The following is a 26,073-nucleotide window of genomic DNA, read 5'->3' as shown; positions in this document are numbered from 1 at the left end:
GAGAGTGCAGCAAGGCGGGAGGGCCGCAGGGCGGTGCCTCCATATTCTGGGTCTGGTAGGGGCAAAGGCCCCAGTGATCTGAAAAGAAAGACCCCTGATGCTTCGACAGCTCCTGGTCCTGATAGGAGAGGGCGGGGTACTCAGGGTGGCCGTCAGGGAGGCGGTGATACATGGAGGACCTATCCTGAGTGCACAAGGTGCAGAAGACGCCATCTAGGCGAATGTCGGGCTAAGGCCTGTTATGTGTGCGAGGTGGTGGGACACCTCAAAAAGGACTGCCCAGCAGTGAAGAAGGGAGATGCAGGGAAGGTGGACAGCTTGACTCCAGCTCGAGTGTTCACCCTGACGCAGGCAGAGGCCGATGCTAGTCCCTCGGTAGTGACAGGTCAGCTTTCTAGCGCTGGCTCTCCTTTTACTGTATTGATTGACTCTGGTGCTACACATTCGTTTGTTTCTAGTAAGGTAATGATAGACTGTGTAGACCTAGTGAGTATTATACTTCGGGGTTTGGCACTATTTTTCCTACAGGAGAACTGGTAGTTTCTAGGAGGTGGGTTAGAGCACTGCCATTGATGGTTGATGGTAGGGTGTTGTCAGTAGACTTGATTGAGTTGAGTATGGAGGACTTTGATATGATTTTAGGTATGGATTGGCTAGTTAGATATGGAGCTACTATTGACTGCAGGAAAAAGATGGTGACCTTTGAGCCGGAGGGCGAGGATCCCTTTGTTTTTGTGGGAGCGATGCATGGACCCCGCATACCCATGATATCAGCGCTGAGAGCCAGAGATTTGTTATAAGGAGGATGTATAGGTTTTTTGGCTAGTGTGGTGGATACCACTAGAGTTTCGCCAACAAGACTGGAGGAGACCATATTGGTTTGTGAGTTTTTGGATGTGTTTCCTGAGGACTTGCCCGGGTTGTCGCCATGTAGGGAGATCTAGTTTGTTATTGAGTTGGCGCCAGGGACAGAGCCAGTGTCGATGGCACCATATAGAATGGCACCGGCAAAACTGAAGGAATTGAAGATACAGTTACAGGAGCTTCTGGATTTGGGGTTCATCATGCCTAGTTACTCGCCATGGGGTGCTTCAGTTTTATTTATGAAGAAGAAGGACGAAACATTGAGGATGTGTATAGACTACCGGGAATTGAACCAGTTGACCATCAAGAATAAGTATCCCCTGCCAAGGATTGACGACTTGTTCGATCAGCTGCAGGGTAAGACGGTGTTCTCGAAGATTGATCTTCGATCTGGTTATCACCAGCTGAGGATCAAGGATGAGGACATACCAAAGATGGCTTTCTGAACGAGGTATGGGCACTATGAGTTTCTGGTCATGTCATTTGGTTTGACCAATGCCCCAGCAGCCTTTATGGATCTAATGAACAGAGTGTTCAAGGACTTTCTAGATCAATCTGTTATTGTCTTCATCGACGACATCTTAGTGTACTCCAGTTCAGAGGTAGAGCACGAGTTTCATCTTTGACAGGTTCTACAGAGGTTGAGGGAGCACTAGTTGTACGCCAAGTTTAAGAAATGTGAATTTTGGCTACTAGAAGTGACATTCCTTGGACATATTGTTGGTGCAGATGGGATTAAGGTGGATCCATCTAAGGTGGAGGCAGTTAGGGATTGGCCAAGGCCAAGGAACACCTCGGAGGTGCGGAGTTTTCTTGGTCTAGCGGGTTACTACAGACGATTTGTGGAAGGCTTCTCGAAGATAGCGGCACTGATGACAGAATTGACACGGAAGAATTTGAAGTTTATCTGGTCGGACAAGTGTGAGAACAGTTTCCAAGAGTTGAAGCAACAACTTATTACTGCACCTGTGTTGAGTCTTCCTTCGGGGGAAGGGAAGTTTGTTGTCTACTGCGATGCGTCGAGGTTGGGTTTAGGCTGCGTGCTGATGCAGAATGAGAAGGCCATAGCTTATGCATCACGACAGCTGAAGGAATATGAGTAGCGGTATCCTACCCATGATTTGGAGTTAGCAGCGGTGGTATTCGCACTGAAGGTTTGGCGACATTATCTATATGGGGATAAGTGTGAGATATACACCGATCTCAAGAGCTTGAAGTACTTCTTCACACAGAAGGACCTGAACATGAGGCAGAGACGTTGGCTAGAGTTGGTGAAAGACTATGATTGTGATATTCTTTACCATTCGGGGAAAGCCAATGTAGTGGCGGATGCATTGAGCCGGAGAGGCCCAGGTTAGTTATATAGGTCCACCCATATCTCGAGAAAGTTAGCTGATGAGATGATAGAGCGAGGATAGAATTGGTGGTAGGTCAATTAGTCAATATTACTCTGCAGTCGACCATGCTAGAGCGAATCAAAGAAGGTCAATTGGTAGATGCTCAGTTACAGGAGGTTAGAGAGAATGTCTTAGCGGGAGTAGCTAAGGACTATTCTATTTCTGAGGATGGTCTGCTTCAGTATCAGGGGTGGATTTGTGTTCCAGATGATGAGGGGATTCGACGAGAGATATTGGATGAGTCACATACGATGCCGTACTCACTTCATACGGGTACCACGAATATGTACCAGGATCTACAGATGTTATATTGGTGGCCTGGGATGAAGAAGGATGTGGCGGAGTACGTAGCCAGATGTTTAACCTGTTAGCAAGTGAAGGCTAAGCATCAGTGACCGACAGGGTTGCTTCAGCCTTTGGGTATTCTTGAATGGAAATTGGAGGATATTACGATGGATTTTGTGGGAGGTTTACCCAGAACAGTAGGGCTTCATGACTCGGTATGGGTGATAGTGGACAGATACACCAAGTCAGCCCATTTTCTATCAGTAAGGTTGACATATACTGTGGATCAGTATGCAGGGTTGTATGTGAGGGAGATCATACGCCTCCATGGAGTTCCTAAGTCTATAGTGTCAGACCGGGATCCTATCTTTACCTCTAAGTTTTAAGGTAATTTACAAAAGGCTATGGGAACTCAGTTGAAGTTCAGCACAACCTTTCATCCTCAGACTGATGGATAGTCTGAGAGGACGATTCAGGTATTGGAGGATATGCTTCGGGCATGGGTGATCAATTTTGAGGGATCTTGGAGTAAGTATCTTTTGTTGATGGAGTTTTCATACAATAATAGTTACCAATCAATGATTGGAGTGGCTCCCTACGAGATGTTATATGGGAGGAAGTGTAGATCACCCATTCATTGGGATGAGATGGGTGAAAGGAAGTATTTGGGGCCGGATATGGTTCAGAAGATAAATGAAGCTATTGAGAAGATCCGAGCTAGGATGCTCGCCTCACAGAGCAGACAGAAGAGCTATGCTGATCCCAAGCGTAGGGACGTGGAGTTCCAGGTTGGAGACCATGTATTTCTTCGAGTTTCACCATTGCGAGGGGTGAGGAGGTTTGGGAAGACGGGAAAGCTAACCCTAGGTTCATTGGACCTTTTGAGATCCTGGAAAGGATCGGTCAGGTGGCTTACAGGTTAGCCTTGCCACCATCGTTGTCGGGAGTCCATGACATATTCCATGTTTCTATGCTCCAGAAGTACGTCTCAGAAGCGACACATGTGTTGAAGTATGAAGACTTGGAATTGCAGACAAATTTAGCTTATGAGGAGCAACCGGTTCAGATTTTGGATCGGAAGGATAAATTACTACAGAATAAGACGATTCCTCTTGTTAAGGTGTTGTGGAGGAATAGTAGGGTCGAGGAGGCGACCTGGGAGCTTGAGTCAGCGATGCGGGATCAGCATCCTGAATTATTCAGGTAAATTTCGAGGACAAAATTCTCATTAGGAGGGATATTTGTAACGACCCAAATTTACTAATAAGGCTTGAAGGCCTTGATTAGTGTGCCGGGAGGGCATAACTGGATTATATGTGATTTAAATGATTAAAAGCATGTTTATATGACTACTTGGATATCTGTGATGCATGACTATGCGTATTAGAATGCATGTAAGCCCTGATTGACTTAGAAGGGCATATTCATAATTTTGGCTCGTTGAGGGCATAAATGTAAATAACTGTGATAAATTGTTGAGACCACATTATTATGTGGATATATTTGTAGCTTGTGACTCGAGGCGATCCTAGTGAGCGGTTTAGCGAAAAAGTCACAGTGGGGATTTATACCTGGCTCGGGGCAAGCCTGGGGGTATTTCTGGGAATTTAGGAAATATATTTGGGTCTATTTTGACATTGAGGAATATAATTAGTGATTAGTTAGGTGTCAGGAAGTAAGCGGTAAATATTAGAGACATTCGAGGAATTAGCGGGAATTGGGTGTAATGACCAAAATGCCCTTAGAATGATGTAAAGGCTTAGGATTTATGGGAGGGCAAATTGGTCATTTGAGTTAAAAGCTGAGATAAGTATCAATTTGGTTTTTAGCCTTAGTGGAAAGTTTAGAGGATAGTAGAAACTGAAAGAAATAAATAGAAGTCTGAAGAAAAGAAAGGAAAGAAGGAAAAAGAAATAGAAGTCTTTTCTCTCTCACGGTTTGGGATTCCTTCTTCAATTCTTGGGGCTTTTTGGAGCTAAAGTTCAGAGGAGCTTCAGGCTAAGGCTTTGCACTTGGGACCTTGATCTAGTTTGAGAGCTCAGCAGGAATTAGGCATCCAACTGAGGTAAGTTTCTAGGTTCTGCTCTTGTGTTTCTGGTTTTGGCTGAGATTATTTTCTAAACTTGAGTTTTGGATGGATACAAGGGGGATACGCTTGAGGAGGTGAAGGGCTTGAGGCTGAAAGGACACTAGGGATAATCTAGGTTGAGAATCTCCATTGAAGGTATGAAATTCTAGCTCTAAAGTCCTAAGGAATTTGTTGTTTTCTGTTGAGTTTTTATGCTCTAAGCTCAGTTATGGTGATTTCTTTGTTTTAGGGTGCATGTGCTTAAGTTTCATATGGTTGGGTCATATGGGGTGAGATATAGATGATGATGGGCTTGCTTTGGTGTTTGGTTGAGGTTTTGGAAGGGTGTTAGAGGGTTTTGGCTCGAGGAAGTTCGAAGGGGGAAAACCTGAGTGTTGTCTGGCTGTGACTAGCGCTGTAGCGCTAGGCTTGGGTGTCTGGGAGCCTGTTGGCTCTGTTTGTAGAGCTATAGCGCACTCTTTATGGCGCTGTAGTGCTACCCTGTTTCCAGAAGGGGGTTTTTGGGTTATTTCTTAGGGTTTTTGCCCGGGGGCTCGGGGTTTGATTCCACCACCCCGTTTGGTGGAATTAGGGCTTCCCGAGGGCTCGGGATTGGTCCTGAGGCTAGGTTTTGGAATTGAAGTTTGGTATGGTTCTAACTTAAGACCGTGACTAGGTGTACGCTAGGGCTCGGATGGGATCGTGCTTGAGGATTGAATTAAACAAAGCTATCGTAATCTAAAGGTAAGAAAACTACACCTGGTTATGTGATTGTGTTGGGACTAAGAGCTCCATATATCTGTATGATGTCATAGATGGTATTATACCGTGGGACATGTGATAAACGACCTAAGAGTGTCATAAATAATATTTATGCACAGGGCGCGGCTCGGCCACTGGTAGCTGAGGACAGCTTGATATTCACTGAGCTCGGTTTAAGCGGGCCGGAGTCAGTGGGATAAATAGAGGGTGCGGCCTAAGGGCGTTGACCCTAGTTATCATTTGTGAATTGGTTATTAATATGAAATGATGAACTTGGTATGTTGAATACTTGATTAATGTGAATATTTGGAATGTTGAGTATATGATTATACTGTATGAGTTATTTGGATTGTTTGTTTGAGGATTATGTACTGTTAATGTATTTTCTTACTGGGCCTTGGCTCACGGGTGCTACGTGGTGCAGGTAAAGGCAAGGGCAAAGTGGACCAGTCCTGAGATGGAGAGCTTTAAGGCTGAATGTACATAGTCAGCTGATCGGCCGCCACGGCCAAAGAGCAGTGCAGGACGGGGAAAAGCCTAAATGCTGTTTTGCCCTTAGAGGGGCTAGTAACTGTACTTTTTTCCTGAAATTTTGTAAAGTGTCTTTTAATGCTACTACTTTTGGGATCCCATGTAAAAATGTTTGATTATAAGAAATGAAACTTTTATGACCAAAATCTTTTAACCCTAGTTCAACTGTAGATTCAGTAACATGTTTCTAACTAAATGTCTTGATTAGCAAGTCCTGCACATTTGTAAACACACAGTGTAATGGTCTTGGCTACCAGGGCGTTACAGGGACAGTTCTTTAATGCGAAGGCCTTTAGTTTTTTTGGGAATCTACTACACCAATTAATGTTGCATAAGGTGTAAAACAAGAAGCTTGAAGAGGGTCAGTTCTACGTGGGCAACTCTCTATGTAGATTTGGTATTGTGGAGTTTGGCCTAGTTACTGGCCTGAATTTTGGAAACACACTGTCCCTAGATGAGTTGAAAGAGCATATTTCAAATGATCTGATCATCCAAGAATATTTTAATGGTGAGGCAAAGGTTAGTTTCGGTCAGTTGGAAGATGTTCTGAAGGCCTCGACAAACCCAGGAGATTCATTTAAGCTGGGTTTATGCTACTTGATAGAGGGGATTTTGTATGCCCCTGAGAAGACAACCAACATATGGGGTGATTCACTGAAGTTGGTTGAGGTTCTTGATTACTTTTTCAAGTATCCGTGGGGGAAGTTTTCCTGTAAGAAGTTGATTAGAGGAGTTCATAAAGACATGAAAAAGCAATTGAAACACTACGAGGACAAGAAGAAAGAGGGTTCAGGGATACAACAGAAGGAGTCCAAGTAAATTTCTATGGCTATGCCCCCGCACTTCAGTATTGTGGTTTTGAGGCCATGCCAGACATTAGGAGGACATTCAGTGAAAAGAGTGGGAACTAGATTCCCAGGATGTTTAGTTGGTCTACCAAGACCGATATCTTTCCTTCCACTACTCAGTTGGTTCTGTTGTTCGGCAAGACTTGAGTAAGTTCAACTTTATCTTCTTAAATGTGACAAATTAATTTATTGAAAATTTACTTTATTAAAGTATTTCTGACATATGTTATTTGTCAATGCAGTTGGTGGTATTTTCCATGTTGAAGCCACGTCTCGGTGAGGTAGACTACTACAATAGCCTCCCAGACGTTGATGTTCAGTTATTCCCTGAGTTAGGATCAGTTGTAGTGGAGGCTGAGACTATAGTGGAGGAAGTAGAGCCTGAGAAGGAGGCAGAGAAGCTGGTGCAAGTTGCAAAGGCAACTTCTGTTTTTTACGAGGATGTCCCGAGGGTTGAGGAGGACACTACACAGGCCGCTGCACCTTCCACTAATCAGGTTGCCCAACCTAATTATGAGCAATTGATGTAGAGGCTCTAGAGGATTGAGGATGGCCAGTTTGATTATGCGTAGTGGGTACAGAGGCTCCAGAGAATTGAGGAGGGCCATATTGTTGGGGTTTTATGCCCTAATTAAAACCCAAATTCTTTGTAATCTCATTTTATTATCAATAAAAGAATATAAATCATTTTTTGACTTGGTCAATCACTTAGCTCACATGTTTTATTTTCATGATTATTTGTTTAATATAAACTTCTATTAAATCCCCAGCATATAGCTAATCTTATTTATAGTGACGTAATCACAGTGGAATATAAATATGATTATATGTTCAAAAATAAGTTAGTCCTAAGATTAGTCAGTGCACCGGATTTACACTGACTTGCCAATCTATGATATGATCTACTTACACATTACAGTGTTATGTTCTTTCCAGAATATTAGCAAAGTAGATAAGATCGGATGTATTTGTTACATCGGACAGGACCGATATTGACAGTTGATAAGATAAGTAAACATGCCGTTACTATCTATTCTAGTCATATCATATAGTTGACCATAGGTCAATTCAATCTCAATTCTGAGTGGTTAGTATTCTAACTGATTGTATTATTTGAGTTCTTTGACTTGTTCGTTACCAGCTTATCCTACGGACTAGCCCATACTTACATCTTGGGAACTCGGTAGTATAATTGAGTGGGAGTGTTAATCATAGATATGAACATCTATAGCTTCTGATGAAGAAGTGAAAAGATGGTTTCCTTTTAGTTTGGTTCAAGGTGTTAAATGATAGAGATCTCATTTCAGTAATTAAATTAGTTTACTGAAATATCATTTACAAGGAACTAAGTGTTTTAAGGATAAAATACAATGAGGGGTAAAACGGTATTTTAGTCCTATCTCATTGTAGACCGTCTATAGAGGATTGAGTGACAATTATGGTTGTAACAATGGATAATTAATAGCGTATCTATATTTGTTATAGGGCGTTCTATGAATTCAAGAGTGCAATTCCAAGTCTATAGTGGAGTCACAAGGAATTAATAAGTTAGTAAATTTATTTGTTAGATTTATGATAACTTATTGGAGCTTGATTTCATAGGCCCATGATCCCCATTGTACCTTGGATAAAATCATCTAGATAGTCTCAATTAATTGATTTAATTATCAATTAGAATTATCAAAGTTGACCAGGTCAATTTTGGATAGTTTCACAGAGTTGTGTAATTTTGAGAAGAAAAGAGAAATTATGGCAGATTTATTAATTAAGATAAATTGGTATCTAAATTAATAAATAAATTTAAATCAAGGTTCAAATTATAAATAATTAATTTGATAAAGGATTTAAATAATTATTTAATTAATTAAATCAATAGAAAATAATACAGGCCTTGATTTTAAGTCCAATGGGCTTATAATCAAATGGGAAATTTCACGGGCCTATAGCCCATGATAATTTCAACCTAGGGCTTCAAAATGACTGTTATTTTATTGATTTTTTAATTAAATTAAATGGCCTAATTGAGTCTATAAAAGGAGTGCTTAGAGAGAAGATTTATGAGACGGCAGATAAGTCACAAGTCAGATTTTTCTGATAGTTTTATATTCTCTCTAAACACAAGTCCTTTTCTAAGCCACTTTGTTATTTTCTCTTCTTCTCTCTATATCTATCTCATGTGTTGAGAATTGCCCACACTAGTCTAGGTGGTTCTAAGGATACATTGGAAGATCGTGAAGAAAATAGAAGATCGGTTCAGTTTCTTGATAATACTCTGCGACAGAGAGGATACAAGAGTTAGAGAAACTGAAGGAAGGACTCTTTAATTCCGCTGTGTATACTGTAAGTATTCTATTCTTTGTTTCTCTTGAATTCAATTTTAGAAACATGCTTTAGGCTATCTCGTATTAATTTGTTTAATATTAGATATACATGAAAATAAATAAAGATCCTGTATAAGTTATTCCAACACATATGACTTTACTTAAGAATCAAACTACGATCATGGATCAGTTGGCGCAGTTGATTTCAGTGGTCTTTGATCGATCTAGGGAACAGAGTCGACCCACCCACCCACACTAAGATACAGAGTTAGATGTTATGCCTCATGACTACGAGCTTGATAATCCACCTTCCACTTCACAAGCCCCAACATCTGTTGTTGCTAGTGATGTTGATAGTCCTAGTGTACGAGTGTTACAGCCTGAGGAGACAGCTGACCTTGATTTTATCAGGAAGAAACACAAGACTAAGCATTATGATGACTTCACTAACCCTACGAAGAGGCCAAGATCAAATAAACATGCACTAGTTACAGACCCTTTGAGGAAGTGTGACCAGCAACAAGAGAAGAGTTTCCATAAGTAGCTGATCGAGAAGATTGACAATAATAGGGATCGATTTGTCCATACTGCGATTGCACACCCTTTAGACTTGGCTTTGGGATTTTGGTATGTAAATTACAATTATATTTTATATTCAATCCTTAAACATATTGATGGTACTGAAGAATTTACATGTTTTTTCAGCATATTGATGCTGCTCTACACATGCTACGCCGTCGACGCCACTTTTATCATGCCGCATTTCAGCAGGATGCTGCTATCATGAACACCACCTTCCCCCAGGTGTGCCTAGGTCGTTGGAATCATTTCAAGGAGACCGGGGAGAAGTATACATGGGATGAGGACATGCTTAAATTGTTGAAGGGCGACCAAGATCAATACATCGTATTCTGGGCAGCTGTTGATGAAGTATATTTTGCCTTGCACATCCCACAAGCACAGCATTGGGTTGCCGTTGAAGTGTCCATTCCATTGTGGCGCATTAACATATATGATTCCAACCATACCGTGCTTAGTCAATCTCTGTTGGCGGAAGTCATTAAGCCTTGGTGTTTATTGATGCCTTCGTTGTTGTACTTGTCTGGCTTGTTTGACGACCATGACGAGCTCCAGTTACAACTTGGCCAGAAACCAAAGCCATTCTAGTACTGTTGTCTTGGCCTTGAGGAGGTGCCTCAGACTACGACAAGGTATTCCCTTATTTAATTAGTGGTATTTGAAATATGTTTATTGAATTTAATTATACAAAATTTATTTATAATTGACACAAATTCATTTATATGCAGTGGGGATTGTGGTATGTATGCCATCAAACATATCGAGCATTTGATTCCCAGACTATCACTCGATACCATTACCGATGCAAACATGCAGCATTTCATAACCAAATGGTGTGTGGACCTATTCTTTCAGGCATTGGCACCGTGATTATATTTTTCTATATATGGTTCAATGGGTGAACATTATTTTTTTTGTACATACTCAGAAAAAATATCACTAATGTTCTTCCTTGTTCTGCCTCGATAGAACTCGATTAGGCTCGACCCAAAATTTTAATTAGTAATAAAAAATACAACTAAAATCACATAAACTTGTACAAACTGCCTCGATGGGCCTCGACAACACTATCTAAGGACCCTCAAAATGTTAAAATAAATCTACCTTGATGGGCCTCGATGCTACCTCAATGGGCCTCGATAGGACCAAATCAAGCAATGAACATAGCTTCCTCGATGGGCCTCGATGGTACCTCGATAGACCTCGATGGGGCCAAATCAAGTCATGAACATAGTGGCCTCGATGGGCCTCGATGGTACCTTGATAGACCTCGATGGGGCCAAATCAAGTCATGAACATAGTGGCCTCGATGGTACCTCAATAGACCTTGATAGGGCCTAATCAAGCCGTGAACATATCGGCCTCGATGGGCTTCGATGCTACCACGATAGACCTCGATAAGTCCAAATGAAGCTCTCAACATAGCAGCCTCGATGGTACCTCGATAGACCTTGATAGACATCGAGGCCCTATCAAGGTGTGTCGAGGCCCATCGAGGCACGTCGAGGCATATAGGGAAAAAATTACTATGTTTTTTTTCATTTAGATCAAAACCAACAAAATAACAGTAGAAGAACCTGAATGAAATAACAGCAATATCCCAGAGACAACAATTCATACACCAAAAGTTTGCATAACAGGATAATGTGATGATAGACAAGTAATTAAGTAGTCAACAACACAGTGATAAGACAATGTTTAAAGCCTAGCATTACATGACTTCCTATTGTGCCCACACAAATGACAGGACGACAATACTAGAATCCTTTCCTTGAAACACCAAGGGAAAAGAAGCAATACAAGAAACGACCATCTTCTGCTATAAAATCAGTAATTGTATCTGAATTCTTCTGCTCCAACTGACACATGTATCCAGGTAACTTGGAGTATGAATCCTCACATGTGCCTCTAACATACATAAGTGTCTTTTCTCTGCATCTCCATGCCTTCTCATAGCTCAATTCGACCCCAAAATGGTGCTTCATGTCCTCCCTTATGTTGTTTTCCATGTATCGAGTACCATCGACAACAAATTTCCTCTTGATTAGGTGGCCAACAACCCACAATGTTGCTTGACGGTGGTCCTTCTCTCGGATTTCTTGTGAGAAAGTGTGTATATCGTTGTAGATAGTAATCTCAAACATTTTAGATCGCATTTGTAACGTCCCAAATTACCTAATAAGGCTTAGGGCCTTGATTAGGGGGCCAGGATGGCAAATTATGGAAATTATGTGATTATGTGGGTTATATTATAATAAGACTTGATATGCATGTGTTATGTGTATTAAATATGCATGTGGGCCCATTTTTGATTAAAATGGAAATTTTCGTAATTTGGCATGTTATGGGTATATTTGGCATATATGTGATATATGTGTGGGACCACATCATTATGTGGATATATTTGGGTTACTCGGCATGAGGCGATCCTAGGTAGCAAGCTAGCGGGAAAGTCACAATGGGACCAATACTTGATTCAGGGTGAGTCAAGGGGTATTTTGGGTATTTAGTACATTATCGGGATATTGGGTAGTGAGAATGAATACTTGAGGATATATTTGGAGTTAGTGAGATGATGAGGGAATTCTGGGGATTTTGACTATTTTACCACTGGGGACGTTTTTGGGGTACCCCGAGCGTTGGGATTTGCTTAAGGTTTCTTAAGCTCGAAGTAACTTGACAGAAGAGAAGTACGTTCAAAATACTTTTTTTCTATCTCTCTCCCGTTCTCTTTTTGACGTTCGTTAGAATTTTTGAAGGAAACTCAAGTTTTAGGACTCAGATTCAAGCAAGGTTAGAGTCATAACGATTCTAGGAAATATTATAAGCTTGATACTCGGAGAATTTAGCGAAAAAACGACATAATTAGAGGTAATTTAAGCTTTGAATTTTGGAGTTTCCGTTTACGTAAGTTTCTTTAGTTTTGGATATTACATTTTGATGAGTTTTTGAATTGTTTGGAACTTGGGTTTTGGTGGTTTTTGGCTGCTGAGTTGATTGGAAACTTTGTTTTTGGGATTTGGATATGTTTGGATAGGTTTATGGAGGATTTTTATGTGGGGAAAATGGAGGAAAAAGGCTGAGTTCCAGGTCGAGCTGCAACCCTGTTCTTGGGCGTTGCGACTCAAGCTTAACAAAGGAGAAGAAGCTGGCTGCTAGGCTATTTGGGCCACGGTGCCTGTTAGGCACTGCACGGTGCGGGGTGCAGTCAGAGAGGGCTTTAGGCCCTGACTTGAGTGGGCCGCGGCTCAAAGGCTTGGGGCCGTGACTCAAAATAGAAAAAAGTGGCCATAATAGGTTTTTAGTGATGGGAACTCAAACCTAAGGGCTTGGAGTCGATCCTACTACCCGGTTTAGTATGATTCGATGCCATGGAGGTTAGGACTCGGTCTGGAAGCCTTTATTTACTCGTTATTGACAGGATTCTATATTATGGTTGTGACTACGTTATCGCTAGGGGCTCAGAACCGAGATCGTGCCTGAGGGTCATTCATTTCTAACCTGTCCTTGGACCAAATGTAAGAAAACTGCACCCGGTATGTGATATATGTGATTATGGCTTGGCCCGAATTATTGAACAGGAATATGAATAGGGCATGAACGCCTGAGAATGTGCATGATTATGATTATGCTTGTAACTATTGATCAAGCATGTTGAATGCTTTGTATTTGGATATTTGATATATGATATATGCTTGGTTGCACTATTGGATTGAGAAAGGCTTGACTTGAGAAGTCAAGGGCGGCAATAGCGCGTTGAGTGCTGGTCGATATGGTTATGCTTAACCAGGAGCGCATCATATGCTTGTCCGACCTATTGGTCGTGGAAAATTCAACGCTAGGTATGTTGAGACAGCTCCAAGGCTTGTTATACAGAGGATAGGGCAATGGGCCTCAGGGTGACGCATTATTTCCATATCCTAGGGCTTGGCCTCAACATTGACTTATTAGTCAAGCATGACCTTAGCACGCTGAGTGCTGGTCGTAAAGCATTGACTTATTAGTCAAGGACGGTCTTAGCACGCTGAGCACTAGTCATAAAGCATTGACTTATTAGTCAATGATGGCCTTATCACGCTGAGTGCTGGTCTTAAAGCATTGCCTTATTAGTCAATAACGACAATAGCTCACTGAGCGCTGGTTGATATTGTTATGCCTAACCAGGAGCGCATCATACGCTTGACTGACCTATTGGTCATGAGAAAACTAGAGCGCTAGGTACACAGAGCCAGCTCCAAGGCTGGTTATACAGAGGATAGGGCAATGGGCCTCAAGGTGACTCATTAGTCCTATATCCTAGGATGTTGAACCCTAGTATGATTTATTAATCATGTATTTTGGGCATTGGACCCCAGTTTGATTTCATAATCATGTATTTTAGGGCATTGGACCTCAATATGATTCATTGATCGTTTATTTTGGCTATTGGCTCTTAGGACACTATAGTTATTTATATGGATGGTATGCATGCATGAGTAGGGTTATTACTGCTAGGCATGCTTATTATGATTTGGTAACTATTATCCCCAAAAATTGGATATCGATGACGTGGCAATAGAGGTGACAAGTGGAAGTACATGGTCCGTAAAAGACACATTAAATAGTCAATAAATACATTGACTCCTCAGAGTTGTGATAAAGTGACCCGGTAGACTGATGAAGAGTTTTGACTGCTTGAGAGGTGTCACGTCCAAGCCAAGTGCATCTGAGGAGAGCCCAAGGGGCGTGGTCGGATTTTGGTCTGAGGAGAGCCCAAGAGTGTGGTCCTTATGTGTATGTCCAACAAGTGCATGGTTGTCCAAATAAAGAAATGGCATGCTAGAGGAGAGTGCCATGTTAGACGAGAGACATGGCATGCTAGAGGAGAGTGCCATGTTAGAGGAGAGACATGGCATGCTAGAGGAGAGTGCCATGTTAGAAGAGAGGAGTGCATGTCCTATCACCATGCACATGTCCGACCAGCAAATGCTTGTCCTACCAGCAAGTGTATGTCCTACCAGCACTTGCATATGTCCAGCATGCATCCGACCAGCACTTGCATGAGTGGTCAGTAGGAGATATGGGTCGACCAGATAGAGGAGGACTAAGTCAAGATTCCCAAAAACAGCTTCAACAAGAACCGGTCTTGGCACACGCGGGAATCTCTCATTCTTCCCACAAATTGGGGGTTTTGTTACATTTCGAATGTTTTTTGTAATTTAAATGTAATAAATATAATAAAATATCCCGATTCTAGGGGATATCAGATGTATGATCCTAAGCCTATAAATATATGGCTTATGGGATTAGAAAGGGGCTTCTTCCTCTTTTGAGACTTTTGGGGAAATTTTGGGTCTGAGTTTTCTAGAGAGAGGAAGTGCTGGTATCATAAAGAATTCTTGTATTTTTGCAATCTATACTGAAGAAACTCAGTTGGCACAGTTCATCTGATCTTGAGTACAGATCTATAAATCACAACTCTAAGTGGATTAGGCTATTACCAATATATTGGGGCTGAACCACTATAAAAATTGCTGTGTTATTTACTTTCTATTCAAAAACCGTCTGTGTTGTTTTATTTCTCTTGAAGGTTTGTCGTTTTTGACGTTCTCACGTCGTTGGCCAAAAACGCGGTCAACAGTAACATGTTATTAACTTCTTATGAGCATGCTTAAGTTTTCTTTCTGAGCCTTGGCTCACGGGTGCTTTGTGGTGCAGGTAAAGGGAAAAGAAAGCTGGATCATCCTTGAGTTGGAGAGCTTAGGTGACGATGTGTACATATACGGCTGCTCGACCACCACGGTTGAGGTTTTGAAGAGGAACTAGGGTCAAACCCTATTTTGCCGCGTAGGTCGGTTGGTTGTAACTTTTCAATTGTATTAACTTGTTTAACTATATTTTGGGATCGTATGTATGAAGTAAACATTTTAATGAAATGATGGTACCTTTGACCAAAAATTTTAACCCTAAACCAATAATCATGTTTAGTTACACGATTATGGCCAAATGACTCATTTAGCGAGTTTAGCACTATTTAAAATATACAGTGTAACAGTCCATGAGTAGTAGGACGTTACAACATTTTTTTCTTTCCCCTAATCCTAATCAGGATCCTTGTAGGTCATATAACACATCGAGCTACCACAATCAGGATTCTTGCAAGTAATATAACACATCGAGCCTCATCGAGGTCCCCTAATTCTAACACTAGTCGAGGTCCATCGAGAACCATCGAGCCTCTAATTATGTGAAACAATCGAGGCCTGTCGAGTTTCATCGCAACTCATCAAGGCAGACAAAAAACCCAGAAAAATGCAGAGAGACGAAGATCCAATTCGACAGTCAAATAGTACAATAAAACACAAATGCATACACAGATTTGTTCGAAATAGTTAAAGCAATGTAAATAAACAAGTTTTCTTGCTACATATAACGAAAATATATTTACCCATAAAATTTGTGCCACTAGATCCCAAATCCAAAATGGAGTTTCTTGGCTTGATAGGATTCTAAACTTACCCAAAGAATAACTTCAAATCTCATATTAGTTTAGCTCCAAAATTATTATAGATTGAGAAAATACATGGCGACTGCCTTATTTTTTTGAGTGAGAGATTGAGAGAAGGGATAACGTGGGAGATCGAGAGGAGAATACAATATGAGAAAAGAGAGAGAAATTTATGTTAGGGGCATTTTGGGAATTTAGGACAATACTATCATAAAATGGTAATGTTTAATTAGCATAAAATAAATTTTTTATATGACTTCTTTTATGCATCAATACTCACATTAGACAAAAACACTGCTGAAAAAGTTCTATAACGAAAAAAGAAAAGAAAAAACACTTACTGTATCGGCCTTCTATGGTAATCAGTTCTACTTGGGGGAAGCCATGAAAACAAAAAAGTTTTGACGGTACAGGCGACTTCGACGGAGTACGCGACGGATTGGGCACGAGTGTGCCTGCCTGGGTTGGCAAAGGAGCAGCCGACTTCGTCGGGGTTTGCCACATTGCAGGTGATTTTCCTTCTCTTCCGTGGATATGTACATTACAAAATCACTTTGGGTATATTATTTTGTGTTTATGAAATTTGAGATTAAAAGGTTGGTTTTGTTCAGATTAACAAGCTTTTGGATTTCTACTGCTAACCTTGGTAAAAGAAAGGTGTAGGAAGAAGAAAATTTGAAAATCACCTCAGCTTATTATTTTTTTCTGAGTTTTGAAATTTTGATTGGGATGATGAGCACTAATCTATATATTTCAAATGATCTTTACTGGTATTGGTTTCCCTTTCTTGGGTTTTCCTATCTCCCTTTCAGGTTGATTTTTTATTTTATTTTTATATAATTTTATTTCTCCCTTTCAGCATATACTTTTGGGATTTTTGTTGGTTCCTTTTTTTTTTGGTTATTTTGAATAGTTAATCCATGAGTATCAACAGGACACAGTAATACCGTTTTTAATTTATTTCTCAGACTTTTTTTCTTTCTAATTTATTGCATGTTAAGATTTATTTGAACTCTTTACTCAGTCTATTGAGATGCTAATGATTTTTCTATTCGATTTCTCTCGTAGGTTCAATTTGGGTTTCTAAAGCGTGACGTCTCTCTCTCACTCCCAGGTATGTATGTATGTTTTATATTTGGCTCTGTTTGGGTACTGATACATGCATTATTTCGTTATTTCCTAAATGGAAAAGAGTAATAATTAGTAGCAGATTATAGTAAATGAATTTTTGAAATTGTGGAATGTGGAAAGTAAGTAATTATTTAAGACCAATGAAGGTGAATGTGCAGAGAGCCATAGAGCTTTTGGAGAATGCGATTGTGCTAAACCATTGAGGGAAGTGGTAGAGAGAAAATGATAGAGCCCATTGTGTGGATGGAGGAATATACAGGTGTTGGGTTTGGACAACCGAGTCCAGCATTAAGAAAAAGAAAGAGAATAGAGTTTTCAGGGTGGGGTTCAACAGCCTTAATTGCATTCTTGCAATCCATTGGAAGAGACACTACTCATCCAATCTCTCAGTCCGATGTTACTAACATTGTCAATGATTATGTGGAGAAGAATCTACCCTCCTCAACCACAAGTATCATGCTTGATAACGGGAAGAAAAAGAAGAAGAAGAATAAGAAAAAGGTTGTTTGTGATGACAAGCTTCGATCACTTTTTGGTAAAAAATCCATTAGCAGAATTATGATTCATAAGTTGTTAGAACCCCATTTGGCTGCAGATCAACTTGATTCTGATGACGACGATGCAATTGATTACCTTTCTTATGCCAATGGAGAAGAGGGAGTTAGAGATGAAAAACGAGAAAGATCTTATCGCCCCAAGAGATTGATTGTGGAAATGTCTGCTCCTAAGTCTAACCTTAAAAGTTTCTTTGCCGCTGTCATTCCTGAAAATATAAAGCTTGTTTATTTGAAAAGAAGTTTGATTGAGGATATTCTGGAGGAGAAGGAGAAGGAGAAGAAGGGTGAGCCTTCAACTTTCAAAACAAAAGTTGTGGGAAGCTTTGTAAGGACCAAATCTGACCCTAATGACTACCTTCAGAAACATTCTCACTGTCTACTCCAAGTTTTAGGTTCTCCCGCTCTCTTCCTCATATGCTTAGTTATTTTCGTTCTAAATTTTACATCTGTATTTTTATGTTATGAATTGAATATTTTGATTTGGTATCTTGACTAGGTGTGAGGTTCTCTGAAACCGATGACAACAATACCAGTAAAACTTTTTTTCAAGTTTCTGGTTTTATAAAAGATGTCCCTCTATCTCTGCTTTCTGATGATGATTTCTCCAAGGTAATTTAATATAGTTATTTGGATAACACTTTGAATTGGGGTGATTTGAGTTATGCATTTTTCTTCTTCCTTTTTTTTTAAAAAAAAAGAATGTTGACACTTACACTTGATATGATTTGTGGTTCATCTTGTCAACAAAATGTGTTACCATTAGATTCAGTCTTCAAAAAAAATTGTCACTATTGTATGTTTTGCTGGAGTTTCTGGCTGTTGAATTGGCCTTTTTTTACTATATTTTTAATCGATGTTTCCATGGTGCTAAGTCTTTAAATTTGCTCACTCTTTGACATTCCTGTTTTAAGTCGAGACATCTTTGGGATTTTCTGCTGTGTGGAAGTGCTGATAAGTATTGACTAGTAGGCTTTGGAACTTTGGAAACAATGTCGGTTTATGATATATTAGGAATTGCATATAATAAAATGTTTTCTAGTCCTGAGTTTCACATTTTTAAATTTCTTTTGCATGCTAACTTTGTTGCAATGGCTTTTAGGAAGAATGTGAGGATTTGCATCAAAGAATAAAAGATGGAATGCTCAAGAGGCCTACAGTGGTATTTTTCCTATTTCATATATGTACCAAATTTTATTTTACTTTGGTTTTCTTTAGATTATTTTTGAACTCACATTGGCTGCCACTTCCTCTAATAGAAGCATGTACACATGAAGTGCATTTAGCCACTTAAGGCTAGCTCAAGTGGTTGTGGGGGTGTTTAAGCCCTCTTGGGTCATGTTTGGAAAGTACGATTCGGTAGTTCTAATTTTTTTTTCTGACTATTGAAATAGATGAAGATGCACTAGATGGGATAAAATTATCCCAAATTTTCAATGAGATTAAGTTATCCCTTAGATTATTACTATTGAAATACATGAAGATGCATTGGATAGGATAAACGTATCTCAAATTTTTCAATGAGATTAAGTTATCCCTTAGATAATTTAGGTTGTTGGATTAACTTTTTCAATATACTCTTCAATTCTGTAACAAATTCACATTATAAAAACTATCCAATCATCTCCTACTTTCCAAACATGAACTTGATGTATTAAAAATGATGCCTTAAAACATTAGTAGCGAAAGTGAAATCCTAAAAAGCTTTAATCATCTAACCAAAACAAATTTGTAAGGGGAAAGAGTTTGGCCTGATATTCATGCCTTCATATTGTAAATGTTCTTAAATTTTATAGGAGGAACTACAACAGAAGGCCCAGATATTGCACGAGGACATGACAAAGCATGTATGTATTTTGTTACTGAATATAATTATATTAGAAAAGAAATCTGCTTTACCAATTACATGTATAATTTATATGAGGCTCATTTGTAGTAGAAAACCCCAACCTCTTCTACCTTTGGCACTTGAGTCCCTAACCCCTTTATTTTTGCAATTAAATCCCCAACCTCAATAAATCTTAGCAACCGTACGTTAGTTTTTTATTTCTTCTGTTTGTTTGTTCCGTTAAACATGTGAATGAATGCTTTTATTATCAAAATGATTTAGGTGTGTGATAGCTTAACCCATCAGAATTAGTGAGAATAGCCAGAAAATTAGAAAGAAAATGGTTGCTTCTGTATTGATATCTAGGATTTCGAGAGCCTAGTTGTCTCCCCACCAATTACTCGACAGACTCCCCAAAAGGCTCACTGCCTTGGTTATATTCTAATAACCATGCTACTATCGTGTACCTCACCCACAGACCATACAAACCCACATAACAACCTCATTAACCTCCCCAACTAATTATCCCCTACCGCACTTACCAATACCTTTCCTACCCAGCCTAGTGTATACATAAGTCAATGGTGGTCTATTAATACCGCCCGCCCGAAGTCTCACCTTGTCCTTAAGGTGAAAATGTGGAAATTGATCTTGTATTACCCGAAAATCTTCCCAAGTAGCCTCAAACTCAGGTAGATTTGCCCACTTAATCAGCGCTTGCGGGGTAGTCTTATGCGTACCAGGCCTCACCACCAGCACCTCCTCTGGCTCTAACATCCATTCCAAGTCGGCTGTCAATCCTGGTGGTAACTTAGTAGCTTGCTGCTGAGGACCAAGTGCAGCACTAAGCATCGAGACATGAAAAACAGGGTGTACGGACGCATCCGGAGGTAGCTGAAGTCTATACGCAACCATGCCTACTCAAGCTGTGATAGGAAAAGGCCCAAATAAACAAGGTGCCAGCTTCTCATTTGCCAAATCCATGGGCTGCATGATGTGAAGTGCCCCCCTATTCTCTTCCTTAAGTCCCTTCACAAAACTCCCCTCTAATATATGTTCAGGTACATCGGGGACCCGAGATGCCAAAGCTTCCCATCGCAGGCGATAGTCCTTCACGGTGGTGGTCTGAACCACAGACATAAACTCTTCGGCAATAGATCCCACCGGAGCTGCTCGGAACCGTAAGATCAACAAACTCTTCAGTGTCGCCCAAGAAGTGATCGACCTTCGCTGATTTTCCCACTGCAACCAGGTAAGGGCGTCCCCATCCAACCCCACGACGGCTGCTTCAAGCATCATCAGCTCCGACATTCGGGTCAACAAAAAATACCTCTCTGCCTGATATATCCAGCCGTCGAGATTCTCGCCTGAAAATAGTGGTAGCTCCATTCTCGGAGGACGATAATCGTGACCATACCAATGAGCTGTGTAGTGTGAGTTCGGCTGGCTAGACGCTGGTGGTGGCATCTGATCGTAAGGTTGTGGGTGATGGCATCGAATGAATCGTTGGGGAGCTAGTGGCTGGCGTAGGTGATAACTCTCCATCAACAGCTCGTCTTTGGCAATCGGCGCTGATCATTGTTGCCTCTGTCGTGGTCTTCCCTGCTGCAAGTAAGCGAGGTGTGAGACCAAGTAATCCATCTTCTTCTCCATGGCTGGCAAGCGTTGGACCTCTGATTTTAGCATTTAAATCTCCTTTGGCAACTGTTGAAAATCAGAGTGAACTTCCGTGAGTCCCTTCTGAAACTTAGCTTGGACTGCTTCAAACTTCTCATCCCAAAGCTCGACTTGAGTATCCATCTTCATTGGCCTCATGTAGACCGAAAACTCTGATACCACTTTGATAGGTTAACCCTGTGGAATTAGTGAGAATAGCCAGAAAATTAGAAAGAAAATGGTTGCTTCTGTATTGATATCTAGGATTTCGAGAGCCTAGTTGTCTCCCCAAAGGGTTACACCCACCAATTACTCGACAAACTCCCCAAAAGGCGCACTGCCTTGGTTATATTCTAATAATCATGCTACTACCGTGTACCTCACCCACAGACTATACAAACCAACATAACAACCTCATTAACCTCCCCAACTTGTTATTCCCTACAGCAGACTTACCAATACCTTTCCTACCCTTCCTACATAAGTCAATGGTGGTAAATGAGTGTGTTCTATGCTCACCATCTCATGGGAATATATATATATATATATATAAATAAATAAATAAATAAAATAGTGCACTCTTAATAGTTACTACCTATGGATAGTTGTTTTAATATTAATTATTAAATTAAGATCAATGATCTATATTTATAGTTAATTAATATTATTAAAAATAAATTTTGAATTTTCCAAATTTTTTGAAATGTTACCTAATGAAAAACATGTTTTTATTATGAAGATATAATATTGTAAATTTTTCATTTTTCAAATACATGCCAATTTCTAAATATAGCTAGTGTCTCTTACGAGTTGAAAACAACATTAATTATGGTAAAAAATAAACTAATGTAGAAAAAAACATTTACATGTTGGTGACTTACTATACTAAGTCACTATGTTGTCACATTATCTTAATTATTAGTACCCATCTATGAGTAGTAACTATTGAGAAGTCTTCCATATCTATCTATACGTATACAATTATCTAAATATTTGTGAGTTACCTTGCTATGTTTTTTCTCATAATCTAAACACCCAAATAGAGCAAGGAAATTCATTACCACTCTTAAAATTTCAAACATTATCTTAGTATATGCACAAATCATATTCATATTATTGCTGTGTACTTTCCGTCTAACGTAGTGATGAAGCTGTGATTATTTGAAATTTGAACCACCTGTGAATACTCCAATTTACATGTATAGAAACATATATAAAAGAAAAAAAAAACTTATTTCATATATATATAAATATGATTTTGATTTTATTATTTGACAGTGACAACAAGATTATATATTATATGTTTAATATAATATTAATATTATACATGGATTTTAAATTTAAATTTGTTGCTATTTTTTTTAGAAGAAGTTTATTTCTAGTTGATAGTAGATTATATTATGTTTTATGTCTAATATTATATTATTCTAATACGTGAAGTTTGAGATTAAATTTAATTAAATTTTATTTAAGTTATAAAATAGATGACTTTATTAATTTTAAATAATTGCCATTGTAAAATATCTTAAAAATATCTTATTTTAATTTGTTTAATTATTTATTATTATTAAATTTGATTTATGTTTAAATCATGTCTAATTTACTGTTGAATATAAGAATATTCTATTATATAAGAATATTCCATTAAAGTTAACGAAAAAATAAAAAACTGTTAAAACTAAGAATTTTTATTATCGACACACTTATTATATAGAAGAGATATTCCCATGAGAGCCAAGTATATTTACCTATTTCTAAAGAGCCATTACCTATTTTTAAAGAGCCAAACTGCACATTAGTGAGCATAGAACACATCTAAATCATTTTGATAATAAAATCATTCACGCACATGTGTGTTAACGGAACAAACAAACAGAAGAAATAAAAAACTAACGTACGGTTGCTAAGATTTATTGAGGTTGGGGATTTAATTGCAAATATAGAGGGGTTAGGGACTCAAGTGCCAAAGGTAGAAGAGGTCGGGGTTTTATACTGCAAATAAGCTTTTATATGAGTAATGATATGTGCACTCAAAATATATACCTAGGACCCAGTGTTTAAAAAACAGTGCCACGTCAGTGTGTAATGTTTGGGTGCACATATTACTCAATTTATATTAAGCTGCATATTTGCTTAAAGCATTATAACTTATGTATCTCTGTTTGGGATACTGGTCTTTGAATGTTAATTGTGACTTGCAGTGGCTTGCCAGAGAACTTGCTTTGCTAAGAAATCTAATTGATCGAGCTAATGAAAAAGGACGGCGCAGAGAATATCCTCACAATAATTGCCATTGTGTGTTTCCTTACAATATAGGTTACATAGTGTCTCTTCGGGCTATCTTTAATTTTAGTACTGCAATAACAGAGCTGATGTGTGTTTCCAAATTTCGATACAAATGTTTTTTATTAAAATAATGTGAAATAGAAACACATTTGGTTTTTGATGTTTAATCTTGTAAATGTGTATGTTTCCCTAAAATATTGTCCGTGACATCTGTTTTGGATGGGTCCATATCATCTGTTTATCTTTCTAGGAGTTTTGTGAGCAATTTTTTAATTCGTGGGAGGCAAAAAAATCTTACTTAAGCTTTTCCTTTGATGCTTTTTGTGCTCTTAGCGATCTGCTATGATGTTTCTTTTGCATTTGTTAATGAATGCATCTTATTCCCACTCCCAATGATGTCGAAACATGCTGCTATGAGACTAGAATCTTTGACCCTTAACTTTTCTCTTTCACGCTGTCTGAGTACCTAGAAAGAAGGGAACTACTGCAGACACCAGATGAACAGTCAAAACTATTTCAGGAACTTCCCAAAGTAATTGCAGAAGATATAGAACCTGAAATTGATCCACAGCATAGTCCAGAAGAAGTAAAACAAGCAAATGATAGTTCACCTGGATCAATCCTCCCAGGACCTAAGGAAGCTCATATTTTTGATTCTCGAGAAGATGAAATAGAAGACGAATGCGAAGATGAATTTGAATTAACTTGGGCCATAGATGACATAATTTCTGAAGGTACATATCAATTTTACATTATTGCTTATTTATCTTCATCATGTTTCTAAAAGTCTTTGTTCACTCATGTTTCTTCACATGTTTACATATGAATGTTGTCGGAGGATGTATACTCTTGAGTTTTGCTGGTGCCGATGGAAAAAAGTAACATGGAAATGGCAGGACTAACAACCTCTAATTTCCACTATGCACCATTTCTACAACCATTACCTTTCCTTTTAAGGCATCTGATTGATTTTCTTGATTCCATTTTTTTTAATTGGGGACTTATTTGTTGTAGATGTACAATGAAAAATATATTTAATTACCAGATTTCTTGTTTGGCTTATCATGCGTTTTTGTAGGGTCTGGTAAGCCTGCAAAAAAGGAGCATGGCAATTCCTTGCAAGAGTCACAAAAGGAGGAGCAAAAATTGCAGGAGCCAACAAAATCGAGCATAGAAAGCCGTGGTGAAATTGAAGCACAAATTGAGTGTGTACCACTGCCAGAAAAGAAGCTTTCTCATGGAGTAAAAGAGAAAGTGGTGATTGATTTGAGCGATGAAGATGAAGTACCGGCTCCGGCTCCAAAGAAGCTTTCCGTTGATGAAAGTTCGATGTGGCATTACTTAGATCCCCAGGGAGAGATACAAGGCCCTTTCACAATTTCATTATTAAAAAACTGGAGTGATGCTGACTTCTTTCCTCCAGATTTTAAGATTTGGAAAGAAGGTGAGAGCCCAAAGGAAGCTGTACAATTGAAGTTGGTTCTTAAACAGGCTTTTCCAAATTAATTGTAGCGAACCAGCTTTGCTTTTTGAATGGTTAAGTGCTTAATCTGTACCTTCTGAGTTTTGTCATTCACCAAACAAAAATAAAAATAAAATAATAAATAGTTGTATCTGAATTAAACTGCAGAGAATTCTTGTAAAGATGAGCTAATTACCATATGTTGTAAATTGTAGTTTTAGAGACAAATAAACATGCACTTTCTTTAGCAACAAAATTCATAGGCATTAATATATAATGATCACAATTATTATAAGAATTGCAATTTTAGCTGCACTTCCAAGAGGAGGAAAATACAAAACTCATGTCTCTAGCTAATAAAACAAATTATAAAATGATTTGTCAGATTTAAAAGCCACAAGGTTGGTTGGTATGAGTAATTCAAAGGATTTTATATTATTGGATAAGTTGATTTGGTTAATTTGATAGTTTAGAAATTTCGTAAATTTTATTATTATTCTTGAGATATTACTTTATACTTTTTGTGTTTGATTGTGGAGTGTGTTAATTGTGTAATAAAATTAATATAATAATAGAGTTTATACTATTTTTGGATCTCGTATTCTAAGAAATTGATTTTTGTATCTCGTGTTTTGTGAAAAAGTTAAGATAGGCCCTCTAAATCTAGTTTAATAAGTGAAATTTGAGTCTTTATGCTTAATGATGTCATTTTAATCATTGCTAGGCCTTTTAATCATTTCAAAAAAATACTATATCTTTTGACGATACCCAAAATACTCTTCTTATAATTTTTCTCATCCACTTTCTCTTTTCTCCCCCTCAACCCATTCTTCTCAACTCCCTCTGTAACGATCCAAAATTACTAATAAGGCTTAAGGGCCTTGATTAGTGTGCCGGGAGGGCATAATTGGAAGATATGTGAATTAATGGTGAAAATGCATGATAATGTGATATGCATGATCCTATGATTATATGGATATGTGGAGTACATGTTTAGGAGTATTAGATAAGCAT

At 38.8% G+C, this 26,073-nt stretch overlaps 1 protein-coding gene across 2 annotated transcripts; it reads left to right on the top strand.

Moving 5' to 3' along the window:
• Nucleotides 1-16,409: 16,409 nt before the first annotated feature.
• LOC133798695 (uncharacterized protein At5g08430-like) lies at nt 16,410-25,221 on the top strand. Of its 2 annotated transcripts, none has more exons than XM_062237134.1 (9): nt 16,410-16,651; nt 17,211-17,256; nt 17,432-18,222; nt 18,327-18,439; nt 18,930-18,989; nt 19,624-19,674; nt 23,513-23,583; nt 24,051-24,331; nt 24,676-25,221. In XM_062237134.1, the coding sequence occupies exons 3-9, from the start codon at nt 17,496-17,498 to the stop codon at nt 25,101-25,103; spliced, it is 1,731 nt and encodes a 576-aa protein (XP_062093118.1). In that variant the 5' UTR covers nt 16,410-16,651; nt 17,211-17,256; nt 17,432-17,495; the 3' UTR covers nt 25,104-25,221. The 2 variants fall into 2 exon arrangements, with proteins under 2 accessions (XP_062093118.1, XP_062093117.1); XM_062237133.1 differs by having other exon boundaries at nt 17,420-18,222.
• The last annotated feature ends 852 nt before the right edge of the window (nt 25,222-26,073 follow it).

This window comes from Humulus lupulus, chromosome 8, assembly GCF_963169125.1.
Source record: "Humulus lupulus chromosome 8, drHumLupu1.1, whole genome shotgun sequence".
Lineage (NCBI taxonomy): Eukaryota > Viridiplantae > Streptophyta > Magnoliopsida > Rosales > Cannabaceae > Humulus > Humulus lupulus.
This window is presented reverse-complemented; position numbering and strand designations above follow the sequence as displayed.

Excerpts from the sequence above, each read along its gene's own strand:
- LOC133798695 (XM_062237134.1), top strand. The coding sequence starts at position 17,496 with ATGATAGAGCCCATTGTGTGGATGGAGGAATATACAGGTGTTGGGTTT. Across the intron at positions 23,584-24,050 it reads GAAAAAGGACGGCGCAGAGA|GCTGTCTGAGTACCTAGAAA; the intron begins ATATCCTCACAA and ends TTTCTCTTTCAC. Across the intron at positions 24,332-24,675 it reads AGATGACATAATTTCTGAAG|GGTCTGGTAAGCCTGCAAAA; the intron begins GTACATATCAAT and ends GCGTTTTTGTAG.